The sequence below is a fragment of the Hypomesus nipponensis genome, chromosome 17 (genome assembly GCF_054491055.1).
Source record: "Hypomesus nipponensis isolate SF chromosome 17, ASM5449105v1, whole genome shotgun sequence".
Classification (NCBI taxonomy): Eukaryota; Metazoa; Chordata; class Actinopteri; order Osmeriformes; family Osmeridae; genus Hypomesus; species Hypomesus nipponensis.
Genome location: NC_140377.1, coordinates 1,785,088 through 1,805,000, shown reverse-complemented (window position 1 = coordinate 1,805,000; position 19,913 = coordinate 1,785,088). Strand labels below are relative to the sequence as shown.

The window sequence follows — 19,913 nt, the reverse complement described above, 5'->3', positions numbered from 1 at the left end:
TCTCTCTCTCTCTCTCTCTCTCTCTTTTGCTCTCTCTCTCTCTCTCTCTCTCTCTCTCTCTCTCTCTCTGTCTCTCTCTCTGTCTTTCTCTCTCTCTCTGTCTCTGTCTCTCTCTCTCAGTCTCTGTCTCTCCCCTTTCTGTCTCTCTCTCTCTCTCTCTATGGATTTGCAGTTTGTGTGTCAGTGTGTGTGTGTATTTTGGTTTGCAATGGTGTGTGTGTGTGTATACTGTATGTCTTTGTATATGTATGTGGGCATGTGTGTAGATGTGTTTGTGTGTATGTCAGCGTTTGAAAAAGGGATAACAATGTGATCAGATGCTTCTCCTGTGTCCTGTCCTCTCTCTCTCTCTCTCTCTCTCTCTCTCTCTCTCTCTCTCTCTCTCTCTCTCTCTCTCTCTCTCTCTCTCTCTCTCTCTCTCTCTCTCTCTCTCTCTCTCTCTCTCTCTCTCTCTCTGTCTCTCTCTCTCTCTCTCTCTCTCTCTCTCTCTCTCTCTCTCTCTCTCTCTCTCTCTCTCTCTGTCTCTGTCTCTGTCTCTGTCTCTGTCTCTGTCTCTGTCTCTGTCTCTGTCTCTGTCTCTCTGTCTCTGTCTCTGTCTCTCTGTCCTCTCCCTCTCTCCAGACCTGCACCTGGCAGCAGAGCTGGGGAAGACCCTGCTGGAGAGGAACAAGGATCTGGAAGACTCCCTGCAGCAGATGTACGTCACCAACGAGGACCAGGTGCAGGAGATAGAGGTACACAACTGTGTGTGTGTGTGTGTGTGTTTGGGTGTGTTAGTTATGACATCCGCCATCGAAGTCAAAACATCCGTCTGGTGCTTTGCGGATGTGTGTGTTTCAAACTGCTGAGGATGCAATTACTGATCAATCAGTGCAGCTCTCTCCTCCTGCTCTCCTGGCCTCTCTGCCCGGCATCACTAAGTCAATTAGAGCAGCGTTGATGAGACAAAACAGCAGCTCTGCTTACTCAGTCACCCATACTGAGAGAGAGAGGGAGAGAGAGAGGGAGAGGGAGAGGGGGGAGGGGGAAGACAGAGTTGAAAAGAAAGGAGAGAGAGAATCTCTGAGTGCTTGTGTGTTAGTGCCTTCTCCCTAACCCTTACCCTAGTTGTCATCCCTCCTGCAGTAGTACAGAGTACCATGGCTCAGTGTGATACCTAGCTGAGTGTGTGTGTGTGTGTGTGCAGTACCTGTCCAAGCAGCTGGAGATGCTGAGGGAGATGAACGAGCAGCATGCTAAGGTGTACGAGCAGCTGGACGTGACGGCCCGGGAGCTGGAGATCACCAACGAGAAGCTGGTGCTGGAGAGCAAGACATCTCAGCAGAAGATCCACAGGTGAGTACACACACACACACACACACACACACACACACACACACACACACACACACACACTGCAGACACACACACACACACACACTGCAGACACACACACACACACACACACACACACTGCAGACACACACACTGCAGACACACACACACACACACACACACACACACACACACACTGCAGACACACACACACACTGCAGACACACACACACACACACACTGCAGACACACACACACACACACTGCAGACACACACACTGAAGACACACACACACACACACTGCAGACACACACACACACACACACTGCAGACACACACACACACACACACTGCAGACACACACACACACACACTGCAGACACACACACACACTTGAACATGCTGACACACACACACGCTAACTCTCTAAGTTTGCACAAGTTTTGCAGTTGCAAAACGTTAATGTGTCCTTGGGACTTTCAGCTCAGTCATATTTGCTTGAGAAGCTAACAGGCTTAGTATGTGAATGGCTCTCACTGTTCACAGTAAACATAACCTCATTCCTCTGGTGTAATACTGGATCAGTAGAAACATACAGGAATGGTACCTAGATGGTTATGCAACTGGACAACCTAGACTTTTAATTTGAGCCAAATTTCAGATGTTTTGTATGTGTATGCCTGGTTGAGTTTGTTTTGTGTCTGTGTGCGCCCAGGTTGACAGGCACCATGGAGACGCTGCACAGCCAGGTGGAGACTCTGACAGCCAGAGTGGAGGAGCTTAGGACCCTGGAGGAGCTGCGGGTTCGCAGAGAGAAGAGAGAGAGGAGGAAGACTGTTCACTCCTTCCCCTGCATCAAAGAGCTCTGCACCGCGCCCCGGTACGAAACAAAAGCACCCAAACCCCCAAACCCTGCTTTGCTCCCACAGACCCCGACACCTCTACACGCTCTGACCCGCCAGTCCAGCACTGTGATCACATGGGTCAACATGTGACCCAAGAATATCACTATCTATAAAGCTTGTAACCCACCCTGCTGTTTCTTCTCCAGATACGAGGATGGCTTCCTATTGGCTAACCCGGGCAGCGTGGACCTGGCGTCCTCGGACCCCCGCCCCCTGGACGAGGAGAACGACCGCCTGAGGGGCGTGGTCTCCTCGCTGCGCGCCACCATGGTGATGGAGCGCGGGCGGCGCGAGGGGGCGGAGCGGGAGTGCTCGGCAGTCCTGCAGGAGTTTGAGCGTCTGGAACAGCGCCTCCTGGGGGCCGAGGGATGCCAGCTACGCGTGCAAGAGCTGGAGGCGGAGCTAGAGGAGATGCAGCAGCTGCGCAAGTCCCGCCTCTGTCTCATGGAGGGGGAGGGGCTGGAGCAGACGTTGCTGAGCAACGCCCCGGAAACCGACACTCCCGAGGAGGAGGGGGGGGGAGGGGAGGCGGGGGAGGGGGGAGGCCAGGGGGGGGGAGGAGGGCAGGTGAGGAAGAGTTGCAGCGACACCGCCCTTAACGCCATCTCGGCGCGGGATGCGTCGGGGCGGAGGCAGGGCAGCTACGCGCTCCACGCCAACGGCGTCCGTAAGCGCGGGATGTCCATCCTGAGGGAGGTGGACGAGCAGTACCACGCCCTGCTGGAGAAGTACGAGCTGCTTCACCCTAACCTGCAGTCCAGTCCTGCTCTCTCTCTCTCACACCTGCTCTACAGTCCTGCTCTCTCTCTCTCACACCTGCTCTACAGTCCTGCTCTCTCTCTCTCACACCTGGATTACAGTCCTGCTCTCTCTCTCCCACACCTGCATTACAGTCCTGCTCTCTCTCTCCCACACCTGCATTACAGTCCTGCTCTCTCTCTCTCACACCTGCATTACAGTCCTGCTCTCTCTCTCTCACACCTGGATTACAGTCCTGCTCTCTCTCTCTCTCACACCTGCAGTCCAGTCTCTCTCTCTCACACCTCCAGTCCAGTCCTGCTCTCTCTCTCACACCTGCAGTCCAGTCCCTACCTGCCCCACCTGACCCGGTCTGCCCCCAGGTACGAGGAGCTCCTGGGGAAGTGCCGCCGTCACGAGGAGAGCCTGTGTCACGCCGGCGTCCAGACCTCCAGGCCCGTCTCCAGGGACCCCTCCATGAGGGAGTGCATCATGCCCAGCGCGGGGCCCTCTCTGGGAGCCACCGGAGGACCCCCCACCCCGCCCCAGACACCCTCCACTCCTGAGGCCCTGGAGGGCATCAGCAGACAGGCGAGTGGAGGCCGTCTGGAAGTGTGTTTGCAGTTCATATGTAGGATGGTTGTGTTAGCATGTAGGTTTGGTATGTACTGTCAGGAAGGTTAGGATTCAGCATGTTGGGTTTTAGGTTTAGTGTGTGGGTGTGGTCGAGTGAGTAGGCTAACTTACGGAATTGAAATAACGCTGGATACCGACTTGAACTTGCAGGTGGAGCAGGTGGACAAGAGGCTGGGTCAGAATGCGCCGGAGTACAAGGCCCTGTTCAAGGAGATTTTCTCCCGGCTACAGAAGACCAAGAGAGACATCAACTCCAGCAAAGGAAGGAAGGCCAGCAAGAAGGAGGATCAGGAGAGAGATCACAGGAAGAGCAGCAAGTAAACTGATCTCTCGCCCTCTCCAGGATGAACACGAAGGAGAGGTTGACACACAAGCCAATCAAAGACCAGGAGCATCTCCCCCCAGCTGGGCTCCACACACAGGGTATCTCAAAGTGCTCTTTTAACACCAGGCGTGTTCATATCAGTCGTCTATGTGTCGTATATGCGTAGATCCACGCTCATGAGGTGAATCCAGAGAAACGCTCCTGGTGTTAAAATAACACTCTGCTATGCAGTCCCCCGGCTCATCAGAGTGATCGTGCTTAGTGGTGTGACATCACTTCCTGTCTGTGGCTGCAAGCACTGAAAGCCAGGTGGAGGGAGGGCGGGAGGGAGGGAGGGAGGGAGGGAGGGAGGGAGGGAGGGAGGGAGGGAGGGAGGGAGGGAGGGAGGGAGGGAGGGAGGGAGGGAGGGAGGGAGGGAGGGAGGGAGGGAGGGAGGGAGGGAGGGAGGGAGGGAGGGAGGGAGGGAGGGAGGGAGGGAGGGAGGGAGGGAGGGAGGGAGGGAGGGAGGGAGGGAGGGAGGGAGGGAGGGAGGGAGGAAGGAAGGAAGGAAGGAAGGAAGTGTCTTCTCTTGATTTTCCCTCCAATGTTGATGTGATAAACCCTGTATGTCTAAACTGCCAAACTCCAAGCCTTGTTTGTTGGTCTAATGTTGTTTATGAAGACAACTATCATAGTCTGTCTTTAATGAGATGACAATCCTGCAAAATATTTTAGAGAAACCAGTGGTTCCAGTAGTGGGGGCCATGTTATGGTAGTGGGAACACTGACTGTCACGACAGCTGACGATCGCTGCTCCTGGTCTAGCTGCCTCTCTAGGCATGAGAATGACGCATGGAACTGTAACCTAGTAACAAACAAATAATCACTTAATCTTGCCGAATCTTAATTCTTGTTGCACAAAAGTTGAATTGATAGGATGTGATGCTTGATATAAGTAAACAAATTATTTATACTTAAACATACCTAAGCCTCTGGTATGTTTAAGCTTGTTTGTTTAGTGGCGATAAATGTCCATTTAGGACTCCATGCCTTTGAGATGGCCGAGCGGTGTTGACGATGCCAAATGCACTGTGTTGCGTTCACAACCAACTAAACTATTAATTTATATGATTTACCGATTTACACATTGTTTCATAAGCTTCAATTGACATTTTGACTAAAGGTAGAGTCAATAGCCCACATTTGTTTTAACTCCACCCATCTTGGATGCCCTGGCGTCCTAAACATTCTGAACCGCTGACATAAAATGTGTTAAAGCGCAATGAAGTCCCATATAACTTCACTGAGGAGATGTTTGTTTCGAACACACAGTGAGGGATGCCAGCTGCTTCATTTGTTTTAAAGTCAAAACATCACATAAATGTACAGCTTTTTGGGGGGTGGACCATTAATGAGTCATGGTACTAAACGTGCTTTAACTTTCTGTTCAATAAAACTCTGCAATATCCTTGGACTGTGTATGTGTAAATGTTAGACCCTGTATTTAACCAGAGGCAAAAGTGCACACCTCGTTCACTCAAGTAGATGTACAGATATTCATGTTTAAAAAGACTCGTAAAAGCTGAAGTGCTGAGTTTTTCATTCAACTTAAAGAAGCATGGGTATGGAAGCAAATCAGTGACATGATGTTTTGAATTTTAAAAGGCATTGAATACTTAATATTGAAATTTAAACACTACCAAATTAGTTGGTTTTGAATTCACCTCTTTAAAATTGAAATGTTTAAATGTTTAAAATTTTTTAGCATAGGATCAGAGGCAGCTATACCTTGGTATCCCGGATATTGCAATCAGAATTTTTCCCGCTCTAATTCTCGAAATGTCACTGAATTGCTTTTTTTGGAGATATGTTTCGAAAGGTTTCAAATATATTTTTGAAAGGTTGAATTTTTTTATATTTTTTTATATATATATATATGAAAAAAATAGAAACCTTTTGTTGTTGTGTTGAGGTGAAAACAAGTTTCGAAAAGTTGAACAAATATTTTCAACAACAACAAAAAACGTCCGGTCTGGTCTGAGGCAGCAATGCCGTACCTGGATGTTGCAATCAAATTTTTTTCGGCTCGAATTTTAGGGATCTAAATTTCACCATTCGAATTTGAGCAGCCTGAATTTTGATCTATGGTATTTGAATTTCTGAAGCTTTCATTTTTTTGGGACATTTTTTTAAATGTATTTTGCTGATGACATGGCAGAGAAGGTAATCGCCGAGGTTGTGGACGTAAATATATATTGTTATAGTTAGAGCTACCCAAGGTTTGAATTACAGGGGGGCTTGACCCTCCTAATTAAGACTTGGCCCCCCAAAACAGGTAAAAACAACAGGTCGGGGGGGGTCGATAAATTCATATATCGTTCATACTTGTAATCGTAAATATTACTTTACACCCTGAAGAAGAAGTTGACCCCCCCGATTATTGTTGTATAATTCGCACTGTGGAGCTACCGTCCTTGGCCTTAACCAACCCGAGGTCTGTCTCTAGGACAGAATGAGGACATAGGCAGCTGTTCGGGTCTCAACACTTTATTGTCAACACGGTGAGCAGACATCTGCCAGCTGGTACAAACACACAACGTATACACAGACAGAATCCCAACCGGAGGAAACATCGGTAACATCGTCATGGACACCTGATTCGGTGTACTGTGAGACCGCCCCCTAACCAGCTGAACTACGGGACACGTTACCATGACACTGGAGTGTATACAAATATGAAGCCTGGAGAGGGCCTGGATAAAGTACAGGCCTGTGCGTATTTACGCGGGGGTCAAAGTTCAAAGTCGGGACACAATACACTGTAGCTAACACCTCTCTTGGTATCTGATGTCTGTCACCTCAGAGGGATATAGGTGTAGAGTACAGCCCAGGCCTGTGTGTGTGTGTGGAGATGGTAGCTGTTATATAAAAGGCACAGACATTGATGGATGTTCTACAGCAGAGGGGGAATAAAGGTGAGTTCTGGGACAGCCATTGTGTGGAATTCCTCACTGCCCAGATGACACACACACACACACACCTATCTTTTGAGGCAGTCTGGGTCACCTGACAACATTGATGTCTGGTTAGAAGACATTTTACCAAAATAGATGTGGTCAATGTGAGCCAGGTCCTTAACATGAACAATGTAGCTAGCAATGTGATCAAACAGTGACATAACAGTCATCAACAAAACCACCTGGTGGAATTACACCCCTAGAGAAAAAGGACTGCCATTACGTGTCACGGTCCAGCCCCCACGGGTGGGGTTTACCCTGTTATGAGCGATATAAGTTTGAAAAGGTACTAACTCCACCCTCCTCGGTGACACCAGGTTATAAAACCGGTGTCCGCTGGTTCCTAGTTGCCTAGTGGTGCAGTGATCTAACCTCATGTCTCACTGCTTCCTGGTTTGTCAGGACTGTGAAGGCTACCTACGTGACTATACCAGCTGCACCTGGGCTGAGCCTCATCACTCCTTCCTCGCATCCTCCCCTCAGTCCCTCTCTTCTGATGCTTTGAACAGAGATAAGGAAGCAGGTGATGAGGAAGAAATCAAGGACTGTCTGCTGAGATTCCAACGAAGATTTTTCTATAAGGCCACAAGGCTTCAGGATGAGGGAGGGGAAGTCCCGCCCACACCATGACCAGGGTGCTAGAGGGCCTCTGATTGGCTAGAGGTAACATCATTACAAAACAGCCACAGGTGTGAAACTCAAGTGTTTCTGTACAAGAGGCCGGGTAACGTTCAATCATAGCATCCACAGACAGGTTCTAGAACTAGTTACCAGTTACCATGGACACGGGTCAACAACAGCGTTGCCCATGGTTACTACTCTCTCTAAGGCAGAACATGGTCACATATAAAATTCAGACAAACAGGTAGGCAAAACTGAAAAAGGGAATGAATGAGTGAAAAGGACAATGAAATTCACAAATCTACTCCAGTAATATTCATATAAAGAGCATCAACAGATCAATCTGTTTTTTTTGTTTGTTTTTTTTAAGTGTTTTTTGTACTTTTATATACAAACAAGTCAACACACAAAACCATGATTGTGAACATTGTTTGCCGTTTCCATACAAATATATTGTCAAGACTCGATACTCATTAGAAAAGGAATAAAATAAGAGAAGAAATGGAATGACAAAGTTATGGAATGAGAGGATGAAAGAGGGATGGACGGACCCTTCATCACTTCATCAACGGCATCAATCGAGAATCCCAAAATAATGAAAAGAAGGAAAAAGAAAGAAAAGAAGGAAAGAGGGGATGGATAAAAGATGAGGAGGTAAAGAGAGGAGTTCTCCACCTCTCATCTCAAGGGGAGAACAAAAAAGAAGAAGAAGGAGGGAGGGAGGGAGGGAGGGCGAGTGCAGCGGTCTCAGTCCTTCCAGTCCTTCTTGATGTTGAGGTTCCACTCCCAGGAGAGGTGGTCGTGCTTGTCGTCGTCGGTGAACTTGGACTTGATGTTGTAGGTGCCGCGGGCCAGCATGCCCTTGGGCGCCTCCTCCAGAGGAGTCAGGAAGTCATACTCAGAGGGCCGAGGGCCGTAGCTGCCCACCATGTAGTCTGACTTATCAACTAGGGGAGGACAGCAGGGGACAGGAGTCAATCTACATGGGTTAAAGCTCCCAGAGAGAGAGAGAGAGAGAGATACAGAGGGAAAGAGAGGGAGAGGGGTAGAAGGGTGAAGAGGGAGAGAGGGGGGGAGAGGGAGGGAGAGAGACAGAGGGAGAGACAGAGGGAGATCGAGAGAGGGAGGCAGAGAGAGAGAGGGGGAGAGACAGAGAAAGGGAGACAGAGGGAGAGACAGAGAGGGAGAGAGAGGCAGAGAGAGAGAGAGAGAGGGAGAGAGAGAGGGCTGGCTGTAGAACTTACTCTTCACTCCTTTCCTGTAGGTGTGCTGGACGTACTTTAACCCAGAAACGATCTCCTTGTTCACCTGAGGAATGAGGAAGCAGAAACAGTTCTGATCAGAACCGGAACCATCCAGATCCCACCGGAACACTCTGAAGCAGACCCAGGGCCCAGAGCAGGCAGCTCACCTTGAAGCTGATCTTTATCCTGTACTCAACTCCCTCCTTCAGCACAAAGGACTGCTTCTTAAAGGCCTCCAGATCACCTGAGACAGACAGACAGACAGACAGCAATTAAGAAATAATGAGAGGAGAGGGAGGGTGGAGAAAAAGGACAGTTGGAGAAAACATGAAAGAAAGAGGTGGATGGAGAACAGAAGGCATCAGGTGTCAGTCAAAGCCTTCAAAACCCAGATTTACAGTTAAGTGTCTGCAGTTACAGGTACGTCCACCAGGCGGCGGCAAGCACAGCTCCTCTACTGAACCAGATTCACAGTAACAGGACAGAGCAGGGGTGTGTGTGTGTGATGAGGGCTGCGTGATGCCAGGACAGCCTCCTCACGTCGCAGCACAGGAAACACCTCACTAACAACCTTCAATAAAAACAATTCCATTGTCAATGACTCGTCCCCAAAAGCAGGTCACACTGCTGGCCTTCCTGGGGCTTGTGTTCGCAGGGCCGAGGAGAGACGAGCTCAAAAAACTCAAATGTGCCAAGACAGCTTAATCCACTTTCATCAACGTCATCCAAATGTTTTATAATGTCATTGGAATGTTTGGTAACTTGCCTGTTTGGATAGTTCTTAAGTTCTAGAACATTTCACGAGCCACAGTCCAGGCTGGATATATCAAGGTTGAAACAACATCATAACAACGGAAATTTGAATGTTAACATTAGTCAACTGTCACTCCTTAAAACAGTCAACTGTCACTAAAACAAACTAAATCCGTCTTTGCGATTGTTCGCACATCATTACACAATTAGTCATCTTTAAATCTGTTCAATTCAATGAAATTCTACATGACAACCAACTATGTAGCATACATCCAAATACAGCTGATCTTGCAATCCACTGTAATGCATTATGTTAGCCAAAGCAGCCCCCATGTCAGTGACCATGAGCATTGAGCAATAAGTACAAATATGCAAAGGTAATGTACGTGTTTCATCATTCATATTTTGACCCTAGGTGACAGAAGGGATCGAATTGAGCACATTGTCCTGGCCGTTTGACACTGAGGATATGAGGCTGCTTGAACCTGAAGATATGAGGCTGTTTGAACCAGAGGATATGAGGCTGTTTGAACCAGAGGATATGAGGCTGTTTGAACCAGAGGATATGAGGCTGTGTAGCCCTGCTACCACATCTTCTGGAAACAGACATCTGGACTCTTTGGTTCCAACCTCCCAACGCTTTCATGTGGAACATATGAGCTACGCTCGTGTTCCTGCTGTCAAGGAAGGCTTTACCCAGTCCTTCACATCCCAGAGTAGACCGTGGATCAGGGGAGGAGGGAGAGATAGGAGAGAGGGAGATGGAGAGGAAAGAGGAGGGGGCGAGGGGAAAGAAGAGGCAAGGGGGAGGAGAGGGAGAGGGAAAGAGAAGAGGGGAGGTGGGAGAGAAGGGATGAAGAGAGAAACAGAAATAACACAGAAAGAAAAATAAATAGATGCAGATGAAAGAGAGAGAGAGAGACAGAGAGAGAGACAGACAGAGAGAGAGACAGAGACAGAGAGAGAGAGAGAGAGAGAGAGAGAGAGAGAGAGCGACAGAGACAGAGAGACAGAGAGACAGAGAGAGAGAGAGACAGAGACAGAGACGAGAGAGAGAGATAGCTACTCACCCTGGAGGTCAAGGGTCAGGGGGTTGGGGGCGGTCTCACACATCAAGGTTAGGCGGGTCACCTGCACGTTGGGGGCGCTGGGGTCTACTGAGACACACACACACACACACACACACACACACACAGGACACAATTAAAACAGAGGTCACCTGTACCACAGATCACCCCAACACATAGCCATCTCCTGTTGACCTGTGATCTGACTATACTACAGGATGTTGAGACGTTGGCTGGCTGTTTTGAGACATCAAACACAGGACGGCCATGACCCCGTTCATCTGAAGCAGAGCCCATCGTGGAGATGACAGGTTCCCAGAGGCTGTATGCTACAACCCCAAGGTCAGCTGGATGACTGAACCTGGATACTCTGGCTGGGGTCCCTGATAGTTCTACAGTAACAACACTGCCAGCCTGACCTCTTTCCCAGCATGTGTGTGTGTGTGTGTGTGTGTGTATCTGGCTTGTTATCAACAAAGCCTCCAGCATTGGAGGTGTGGTCTCAGTCTGGACATGTCTGGTTCATAACTTCATACACACACACACACACACACACACACACACACATCAGTGTTATGAGAGCCTGCTGACAGAGTAGAAAATATGACAGCAGGGAAATTAAATCAAGATTCTTCCACCTGTGTGTGAGTTTGTTCCTCCTGTGTGTGTGTGTGAGTGTGTGTGTGTGTGTGTGAGACTGACCTGCAGCTGCCTGAGCGTTCCCCAGCAGAGCCTCCTTGTACTTGCGCAGGCTCTCGTCATCCTTGTCCAGCTCCTGGATCTCTGCCAGGCTCTTCTGGGCGGGGGGCTTGTAGTTCACCCCCCCCTCCTCCTCGTTCGCTGCCGCCAATGCTGCCAGCTGCTCAGGGGTAGGTTCCAGCTCCGCCATCGTGTCCTGCTGGAGGGGCGGGAGAGAGAGGTGGAGAAAGATAGAGGTAGAGAGAGAGAGAGAGAGAGACAGTGGATGTTACTAAACCAATCACTAACTAAATACGTCAAGTTTCCTTCAGATACAGGACAGTAAGATGATATTTTCCAGTTAGCTCTTTATACGTTGTCCCTCCTTAGATATTAAGCTATAAAAGAGAGTTAGCAATGTTTTACCGACTTTGTTGAACAACTAACGCCAGTCCCTCTGCTCAAGTTCATTACCCTCATTACCCATCAGGAGGATTAACCCGTTAAGTCCCAAGGTGGGGACGTGTCATAGCACTTATCGTCACAAGTAGCCGTCGGCTGACTACAGAACCGTGGTTGACAAGACCTTCCCAGGATATACTCAGTATGGCTGGTCCCCTGGCTCAAAACTAGCAGACTTCAAACGAATCCACACGCAAGCCCGCGCACACGCTCCATTCTCCAGGGAGTTCAGAAGGACGTGGATGTTTGTGTGTCCGTAAGCAGGTTGTGAATTTAAGGAGTCCTGCTAAGAATAAGGCCGGGTGGTCCATTTACAGATCTTTATCTAAACTTCAGCCCTCCCTCCCTTCCTGCTACTTCTCAATCCCTCCTACAACTCCTGCTACTTCTATTATTGTCCTGTTATGCTAAAGTAGTGAGTAGACAAGTGTGGGGAAGATAACTAATTTAACTACCTCGTCATTCAATTCAAAACATTACTGTACGGACTCTGGGTTTAGATACACAGACAAAAACGGCGCATAGAATAAATTACACACAAACACAATATAAAGGAAACCAACTTGGCTAATGTATGTTTAGAGTACAGATCAAGTTAGCTTAGCTTGTATTGGGGTCCGAAGAAATAAGGAGAATTCGACTGAATTGAATTGAGAGGCTGGCCTTGCTATTATTGTTGTGTAGTGGAAAGGCAGCTAATCTTAGGACACAGCTAGCTTGGCTGAAGCGTAGTTTAAAACTCGCCGTGCAACTGTTGAAAGCAACGCTAACTCGGTTAATGGTAACGAGGGAAGATAATTAAGATAATTTTGCCAACATGGCCAGTTGCCTCCAGCTGTGCAGAATCACCCAATTACTGGTCCGCCCGGATGACGTTAATCACATCGACCAGTGCGACATCATTAGTGGTGACAAGAGAGGAGAGAGATTCAATAAACCTCCTGCTGGAAATACTCTAAACAATATCATAGGGTCTCCTCTCTGCGTAGCAGTTTCCTATCCAGATTGCTTTTACGCCTGGTTAGGATACGGGGGCTTTAGTCTACAGAGTATTAAGACAGGCTGGTCATCCATCACTGCTCCAAACACCATAACACCCCCCCCCCTCCCCCCACACACACACATAGACACGCGCGCAGAAGGCCTATAAAGCTGTTGGAACACCTGTACAGCATCCAGCAGTTTTCAACATATTTCCCCCTCTGGGCCTCTTTGTTCAAACTATTCCAGCTACGTGCCTGCAACTCTGCAGAAACACTAAATCACCTGGCAGTGGAACTGAGGTCCAGGCTGGGTCAAGCTAATGAGACAGGAGCAGAGATTACTACGGTGTAAATAAACTGAGAAATTGGTGCATCTCTGAGGATCTGTTAATCTGACCACGCAGAGAGAACAATGGACTGGATGACGTAAGTTTGTGTGTGTGTGTGTGTGTGTGCACACAGGAAACTACCTCGCCAACAATTGGAAATGAAACTTCAAGCCTAGCCCTCACATTATGTGTAAAGTGTATTTTTAAATTGGACTGATAATTGTGTTTGCTCTCGGTTTGTGTGTCTGGGGGGTGCATGGTAGTAAAATAGGGTAAAACAAATGATATGATATGATATATGAGAGAGAGAGAGAGAGAGAGAGAGAGAGAGAGAGAGAGAGAGAGAGAGAGAGAGAGAGAGAGAGAGAGAGAGAGAGAGAGAGAGAGAGAGAGAGAGAGAGAGAGAGAGAGAGAGAGAGAGAGAGAGAGAGAGAGAGAGAGAGAGAGAGAGAGAGAGAGAGAGAGAGAGAGAGAGAGAGAGAGAGAGAGAGAGAGAGAGAGAGAGAGAGAGAGAGAGAGAGAGAGAGAGAGAGAGAGAGAGAGAGAGAGAGAGAGAGAGAGAGAGAGAGAGAGAGAGAGAGAGAGAGAGAGAGAGAGAGAGAGAGAGAGAGAGAGAGAGAGAGAGAATAACACAATAAAACCACAGGTCCCCTCAGGTGTGAGAACAGTTACACAACAAGCCTAATGTTTCCATTATTCCATCTCACACTCCCTCCCTCACACACACACTCCCTCCCACACACACACACTCCCTCACACACACACTCCCTCACACACACACACACACACACACTCCCTCCCTCCCTCCCTCCCTCCCTCCCTCCCTCCCTCCCTCCCTCCCTCCCTCCCTCCCTCCCTCCCTCCCTCCCTCCCTCCCTCCCTCCCTCCCTCCCTCCCTCCCTCCCTCCCTCCCTCCCTCCCTCCCTCCCTCCCTCCCTCACACACACACACACGTTTGACGTTGTGCCACGTGTCGTTCCCCGTGAGCTCGGCACGACCACAGAGGTAACACAGCTAGCGGTGAAACCACAGGCTAACAGGCGAGACTCAGAGGGAGAAACAGCTCATCAAAACCCACCACAGCAAACAAGCAGTCCTGAACCCCCACACCTGCAAACTGGCTACACGCACACACACAGACACCTGAGGACAGTGATGAACCTGCAGCCACAATAAACATCTTCTTTCCTTCCTTGCTCCCCATTTCGATCTCACTCGCTCTCTCTCTGCCCATTTGTCTTCCATCCTGACGTAGTCATTCAGTATCTTTTGCATTTTACACACAGACTGGGCCCTCCGCCAATCAGGAACTGGCTTGGAAAAAAATATCTGGAGCGCATTCTATGGGCTTCCGATAAAAAGCTGAAATTCCTGTTTTACTTCAATACTGTGTTCATTCTTCTGCTGTGTGTTTTGGCATCTCAGATATATATATATATATATATGTGTGTGTTTGTGTGTGTTTGTGTGTGTTTGTGTGTGCGCAAGTTGCGTGGTTTCTGATTGAGGTGTGGGAGGACAGAAAGAGGTTGATATGCATTCGTCTTTCCTCTTCTCTCTCTCCTTAGAGAACCTCAGGAGCTTGTTTGTGGTTCTTTGCTGAATCGTTTCTCAGCCTGCGAGGACAGGCAAGGGGATACTTGACAGACAACAATGATGACCAGGTCAGAAATGAGAGGCGTGAGGACCAAATCGTAGTCAGCAGAACAAACATTAGATACAATCACTCAAGATTGATACTGAGCAAACTCCATAGTGAGTAATGGGTGCGGTCTAAAAAAGGACACAAAATACCTCAACTTAATCTAGTTTGATAAATCAGTTGTTTGAAAACAAATCAGAGTTCAAATATTGTTTTCCGTTTCAAGGAGAATACACTTTTCTTTGACAACTTTCTGGAATTTAGGCTCCCTCCTGTCCTCCCCTCTCGCCCTTCCTTCCTTCCTTACCTCTTCCTCTTGTGGCCATGATGTCATCCCAGTGTTATCAATGTGTAACTTGATACTATGCAGCCACAGCTGGGTTCTGCAGTTTGCAGCCATGCATAGTTGTTAACGACGCTCCGGTAATCAGCTGACCACACAATCAGACCTGGAGGCAGCTCAATGGACGCCTTTCAGCCGCAACCTCACGCTGCACAGCCTTGTTTAACAAGCATGACATGACAACAACAACAACATTATCTCCCGATGGTCATTCCATCTTGGGCCGGTGCTCGACAACATGGTAACACGTCATAGCTCTACTCTCAGCAGCTAACACATGAACTGTGGATGCCAAACTAAGATACGTTCCTTTGTTCTGGGGTCAAGGGTTGGACCTGGGCATGTGTTTGGGTTAGGGGTGTAAGCTTTGTGGTAAGGGTATACGGTTTGATCCCCGTTTGGTCTCCTCTCCCATCAGCTCAGTCTTAGCCCGGGTTAACAAAACAAATGCACCCCATGTCAACTAGTCAACAGTGCTGTATCCAACTTGGTCTGATCAAGCCAGGGTCTGAACTTTGACCCTGTGACTTCCCCCCCAGCCCAGCTCCCCCCTTCATCCCTGGGAGATTATCAGGCTCAGGGACGTAGAGGTCCCAACACAGAGATCCTGCTATGGCCTGAGACATGATTAAGGCCCTGTTCCTTAGCAACGATCTGGGTAATCAGATTAAGGGGGGGGGTGGGATTAGGGGGTGATCAGGTCTGAGGGAGCAGGGATTGAAGGTGTCAGGGGAGACACCTCCGGGGATTCCCATGACAACCTCCATGAGTGTTCTGATAGGCAGAGAGACTGAGGATCAGCATGAGGGACACAGGCTTTCACAGAGACAGCAAGGCCTCTTAGCCCTGGGTGGGGTCCTTGAATGTCTGCGTGTGGATGGACTGGAGACCAGGGTTGCAGGCTGGAGCGTGTGTGTGTGTGTGTGTGTGGAGGAACAGAAAGTGCTGTTCAGTGCCACTCGGTAGTTAGCTACTAGCTAGCTGCAGCTACTCTCTTTAAAATCAACTTCTCACGAAGGTCAGTATAGCCCCAGTCTTTTAGCCCACCCGACCCCCAGCAGGCCTGTCAGTGACATGTTTGATAGACAGCATTCTCAAGACAATAAGACAGTGATGTCATTGAGGGGCGATGTTGAAGCCAGTATCTTAGTTCTGCTCGCTCACTGTCCTGGCGAGTCTGGTAGGAGACACAGGGCAGAGCCAAGTTTGCTTCTGAGAATCTTTCTCTCTCCCTCTCATTACAGAGACTCACTGCTGGTTTAGCTGTGACAGACTTATTAAAAGAAGATTGCTAAGACTGCTAGTCAACTGTTGGCCCAGAAAGAGGAAGTGGGGATTGGGGAATCACAGGTCGTCTGCAGGCCTGGGTTTGGTACTGTGATTAGCCCAGCCTATCACAGGCCAGGAGGAATGTACAGTACACAGATGAAGGGACACCTCGGAGGATTAGGGTGAGGTAGTCCAGCGTGATCTTAGATGACTGATCTGGCAGCTGGTTGGGATGATGAAGCAGATCCACTTGGGTCTGAATCTGCTGCGCGCACTTTCTCTCTCTCTCTCTCTCTCACACACACACACACACACACACACACACACACACACACACACACACACACACACACACACACACACACACACACACACACACACACACACACACACACACACACACACACACACACACACACACACACACACTTTCTAGCAGTGCACCAGTCTTCTCATACACACACCAACAAGTGCAGCCCATCTAACTGTGGATCAAGAGGTCCCAGGTTCAAGTCTCTGCACGTCGTTTTGGATGAAAAAACGCCTGCTAAACGATAGCATTCGTATATGTGACAGTGACACAGTGACACGCGGTGTAAAGGCTGCCCGTGCCTTCTGCAGAGCGGAGAGCACCCAGCATGCATCTCACCAGGATGACAAGGAGTTTCCTGCTTCCTCTGCAGAGAGCTTGGTGACTCATATCAGCCTCAGAGACGAGGACCCAACCCACAGTGCTAAGGCAGAGTTTTTGTTCAGGGCTTGTCTGTGCGATCCACATCCACATGACCTGTAAGCCTTTCTCCACAGAGCTGAAGCCTTTCTCTGAGCTTTAGGTCTGTCGTATGTGGGGGTTTGGCTGGAAGGGCAGGCAGGTTTGATGTAATGTCAACCGTTTGGCCCATGCTGGGCTGAGGCAGGGGCAGGGGCCGGGACTGAGGCTGGAGCAGAGGCTGTAAGTCTGGGGCAGAGGTTGGGGCAGAGGCTGTAGGGGCTGGGGCAGTTAGAAAGTTACAAACAGCAGCGAATAGTAAAGGAAGACAATCATGAAAGAGGATGAGAAACAGGAGATGAAATACAACAGCGATAGTTTCCTGATCTTTTCTCTGTCACACCATCTGAAAAGGTAAACCACTCCAGGGGAGTCAAACAGTATTCATACGTGTGTGTGCATGAAAGGTCAGGACCTGCTTCTTGACGCAGCATCTGGCATTAAACAGTCAGCCAGCCAGCCAACTAACAACCATGCTGTAGAGTGGTCAAAGCAGGTAGTTGCTCTCGTTAAGTTGCTATCGTCTCCCTCTCATCGTGATGGATAAGACACTTGATGAAATGACATGATGTCTCCGGGGAGTGCAGAGAGGAAGTAACCCTCCCACATATCCATAACCAGATATAAACAGGTCCAACGTACGACCTCTTAACAAAGCTACAACCTACACTCTCTCAGTTTCACAGGCTTGTCCAGAGCTCTAAATTCGACATTCTAACCCTGTCCCTCACTCCGGTACACCCTTGGTCTCTAAACCGGAAAGTTCTAGAACGGGAGGCATTCACTTCCTGGTGCCTGGAGCTGTCAGCATGGCTGCAGTCTCCAGGGGGAGAGGGGGAGGTATTAAGGCTCATGCAAGCACAATGAGCTAGACCCAAGAACACAGACGAGATGCTAATTGTTTTGCCTTCTACATGATAATTCCGCTTGTGTGTGTGTGTTTGTTAAGGAGACAGAAACCTCTGAGTGTCTGAGTTGAAACAGGGTCAGGACTGTTGTGACACTTCATGGTGGACAGGGGGGAGAGAGAAAGACGGAGAGAAAGAGTCTGAGATAACAACTCTTAGAGATACAGACTTATCTATCGACCCCTGGCCTGGTTTTTGTCTAGGGGAGAACAGTAGACTATTCATCAAGCCTCTCCATACCTCCGGAAACGTGGATATCCCAGGTATATTCTGTCACACACGGATTTGCACACTTGATGGACGCTTAACTCATCCATAGACTACCAGATGTACCTGGCCCCCAGAAATAACTCATTAGCAGTAGATTAACTGGAACCACTTTATACGTTATCAAATAAAAACATGATACTTCTGTCCCAAGTCCAGACATGAAACCACTGCAAACGCGCGCACACTGCCACAGGAAGGGAAGCTTCGCATAAGGAAGAGCCGTAAACTTCAGCGAGATCGTAGACTTTGGAGAGCATGACACGCTGCGGATGTGTTAGCTTGCGCATAAGTTGTCGCTCTAATCACATCGATCTATACTAAAGCAAAAATCATCACAAATATCAAAGTAGAGTGTGTCAAAGTGGCTAACATTTGACTGAATCAGGTCTATCCTGTCACTTTCAGGGTTAAATTGGGTGATAAGGTAAGTTTAGGCTAGATCCAGGAAGTGAATACAGAAAATGTCAGTCACTCGACGAGTTTAAATTTTTCTGTAGATTTTTGCCAAATAAAATGAGAGCCAGAGCTTAATATTTCGCTCATGCAGTTTAGGATGACATGATCCCATGTGCACCTTGGGACTAGGGACTAAACAAATGTGATCGTTTCATGCAAAGTGCCGTGGTCCACGAACTGTACTTACACTACTTCAAAATGAAAAGAATTAAATTAAATCACTTCATTGAAGGTGAATGATGGATACATGTTGCTCTTTCAATGACTTTCCAACCTCAAAGCTCGGAGCCAACTTTAATAAAAACCCATAGTGTAACTTGGGGACTTACAAGACATCAAATATTCAATACAATGGAGATACAACCAATGCATTTTTCCCCAGTACATTCAACACCAGAGTTTTTTTTTATATATATATATTGAGCAGCTAATTAAGTTTGAATAAGTTAGCTACTGCTACATGCTCAGTCATTCAACTAGCGTTGTGTAAGTGGGCTAGCTAGACTAAGTTACAAGCCAACTGACGTTCACTGCACCGGTGAGTGATCTACATCAATTGAACCGACCCTTACAGTATAAATTCGTTTAAATTGAAAGTGATAACAAAGAGAAGTTGGTAAACTATTTTCCTCGGCCCTTACCTTTTTGCTGCTCCTAGTACGCTGAAGAACGCGCCTGTGAATGGCGATGAGGGAGCGGCAGAGCTTGTCTACGGTGCTCTTCCGGGAATACTGAAACTCGAAAAAAGTGTAACGTTGTCGCGCGCGATGTACAGAATGGACTTCGACATGGTCAGTATTTCCGTTTAAGTACGGTTTTAATCCATGTTCGCAGCAGTAAAATACTTAACAGAATCTGTAGTTAAGTAAAAATGACAAATACATTTGTTAAATATTATTTTAGCTTAATTTGAATTGCAATACATTTGCATACTTTACCCTGGATATGAGCATAGAATCAAATATCCATCTAAGAAAGTTGCAATTTATAGGACAGTGGTGACATCTAGTGGTTACAACAGTTATTGCACCAATACTTTTTAATAATTTAATACATTGATCCGATAGCGCTGGCTTTTAAAAATCCTGATCGGTTAATCATAGCTGGCTAGCTTTCGACAGTAATGTCTGATTGTTCAGCCAGTGAAGGAGTAATATTCATCGAACAATAGTAATGGAGCCACCTTTAATATTCTTAACCCAAG

At 48.1% G+C, this 19,913-nt stretch overlaps 2 protein-coding genes across 5 annotated transcripts in view; one reads left to right on the top strand and one right to left on the bottom strand.

Moving 5' to 3' along the window:
• The window catches only part of cdr2l (cerebellar degeneration-related protein 2-like), a 7,522-nt gene extending 3,299 nt beyond the window's left edge, over nucleotides 1-4,223 (top strand). Inside the window, exons 2-7 of the mRNA XM_084678660.1 lie at nucleotides 622-734; nucleotides 1,187-1,335; nucleotides 2,031-2,195; nucleotides 2,367-2,948; nucleotides 3,342-3,549; nucleotides 3,745-4,223. Coding sequence (XP_084534786.1) covers nucleotides 622-734; nucleotides 1,187-1,335; nucleotides 2,031-2,195; nucleotides 2,367-2,948; nucleotides 3,342-3,549; nucleotides 3,745-3,915 — 1,388 coding nt within the window. The 3' untranslated portion in view covers nucleotides 3,916-4,223. The remainder of the gene's footprint in view (nucleotides 1-621; nucleotides 735-1,186; nucleotides 1,336-2,030; nucleotides 2,196-2,366; nucleotides 2,949-3,341; nucleotides 3,550-3,744) is intronic.
• A 2,206-nt stretch (nucleotides 4,224-6,429) lies between these two features.
• LOC146252902 (rho GDP-dissociation inhibitor 1-like) lies at nucleotides 6,430-19,472 on the bottom strand. 4 transcript variants are annotated; one of them, XM_084678697.1, is made up of 6 exons: nucleotides 19,351-19,464; nucleotides 11,303-11,495; nucleotides 10,604-10,690; nucleotides 8,948-9,024; nucleotides 8,781-8,844; nucleotides 6,430-8,483 (listed from the first exon to the last, which is right to left on the bottom strand). In XM_084678697.1, the coding sequence occupies exons 2-6, from the start codon at nucleotides 11,487-11,489 to the stop codon at nucleotides 8,284-8,286; spliced, it is 615 nt and encodes a 204-aa protein (XP_084534823.1). In that variant the 5' UTR covers nucleotides 11,490-11,495; nucleotides 19,351-19,464; the 3' UTR covers nucleotides 6,430-8,283. The 4 variants fall into 4 exon arrangements, 3 of the variants coding, with proteins under 3 accessions (XP_084534823.1, XP_084534824.1, XP_084534822.1); XM_084678698.1 differs by having other exon boundaries at nucleotides 10,604-10,687; nucleotides 11,303-11,498; nucleotides 19,351-19,461; XM_084678696.1 differs by having other exon boundaries at nucleotides 11,303-11,498; nucleotides 19,351-19,459.
• Nucleotides 19,473-19,913: the final 441 nt, after the last annotated feature.

Excerpts from the sequence above, each read along its gene's own strand:
- LOC146252902 (XM_084678697.1), bottom strand. The coding sequence starts at position 11,489 with ATGGCGGAGCTGGAACCTACCCCTGAGCAGCTGGCAGCATTGGCGGCA. Across the intron at positions 10,691-11,302 it reads GAACGCTCAGGCAGCTGCAG|TAGACCCCAGCGCCCCCAAC; the intron begins GTCAGTCTCACA and ends TGTGTGTCTCAG. Across the intron at positions 8,484-8,780 it reads CTACAGGAAAGGAGTGAAGA|TTGATAAGTCAGACTACATG; the intron begins GTAAGTTCTACA and ends GTCCTCCCCTAG.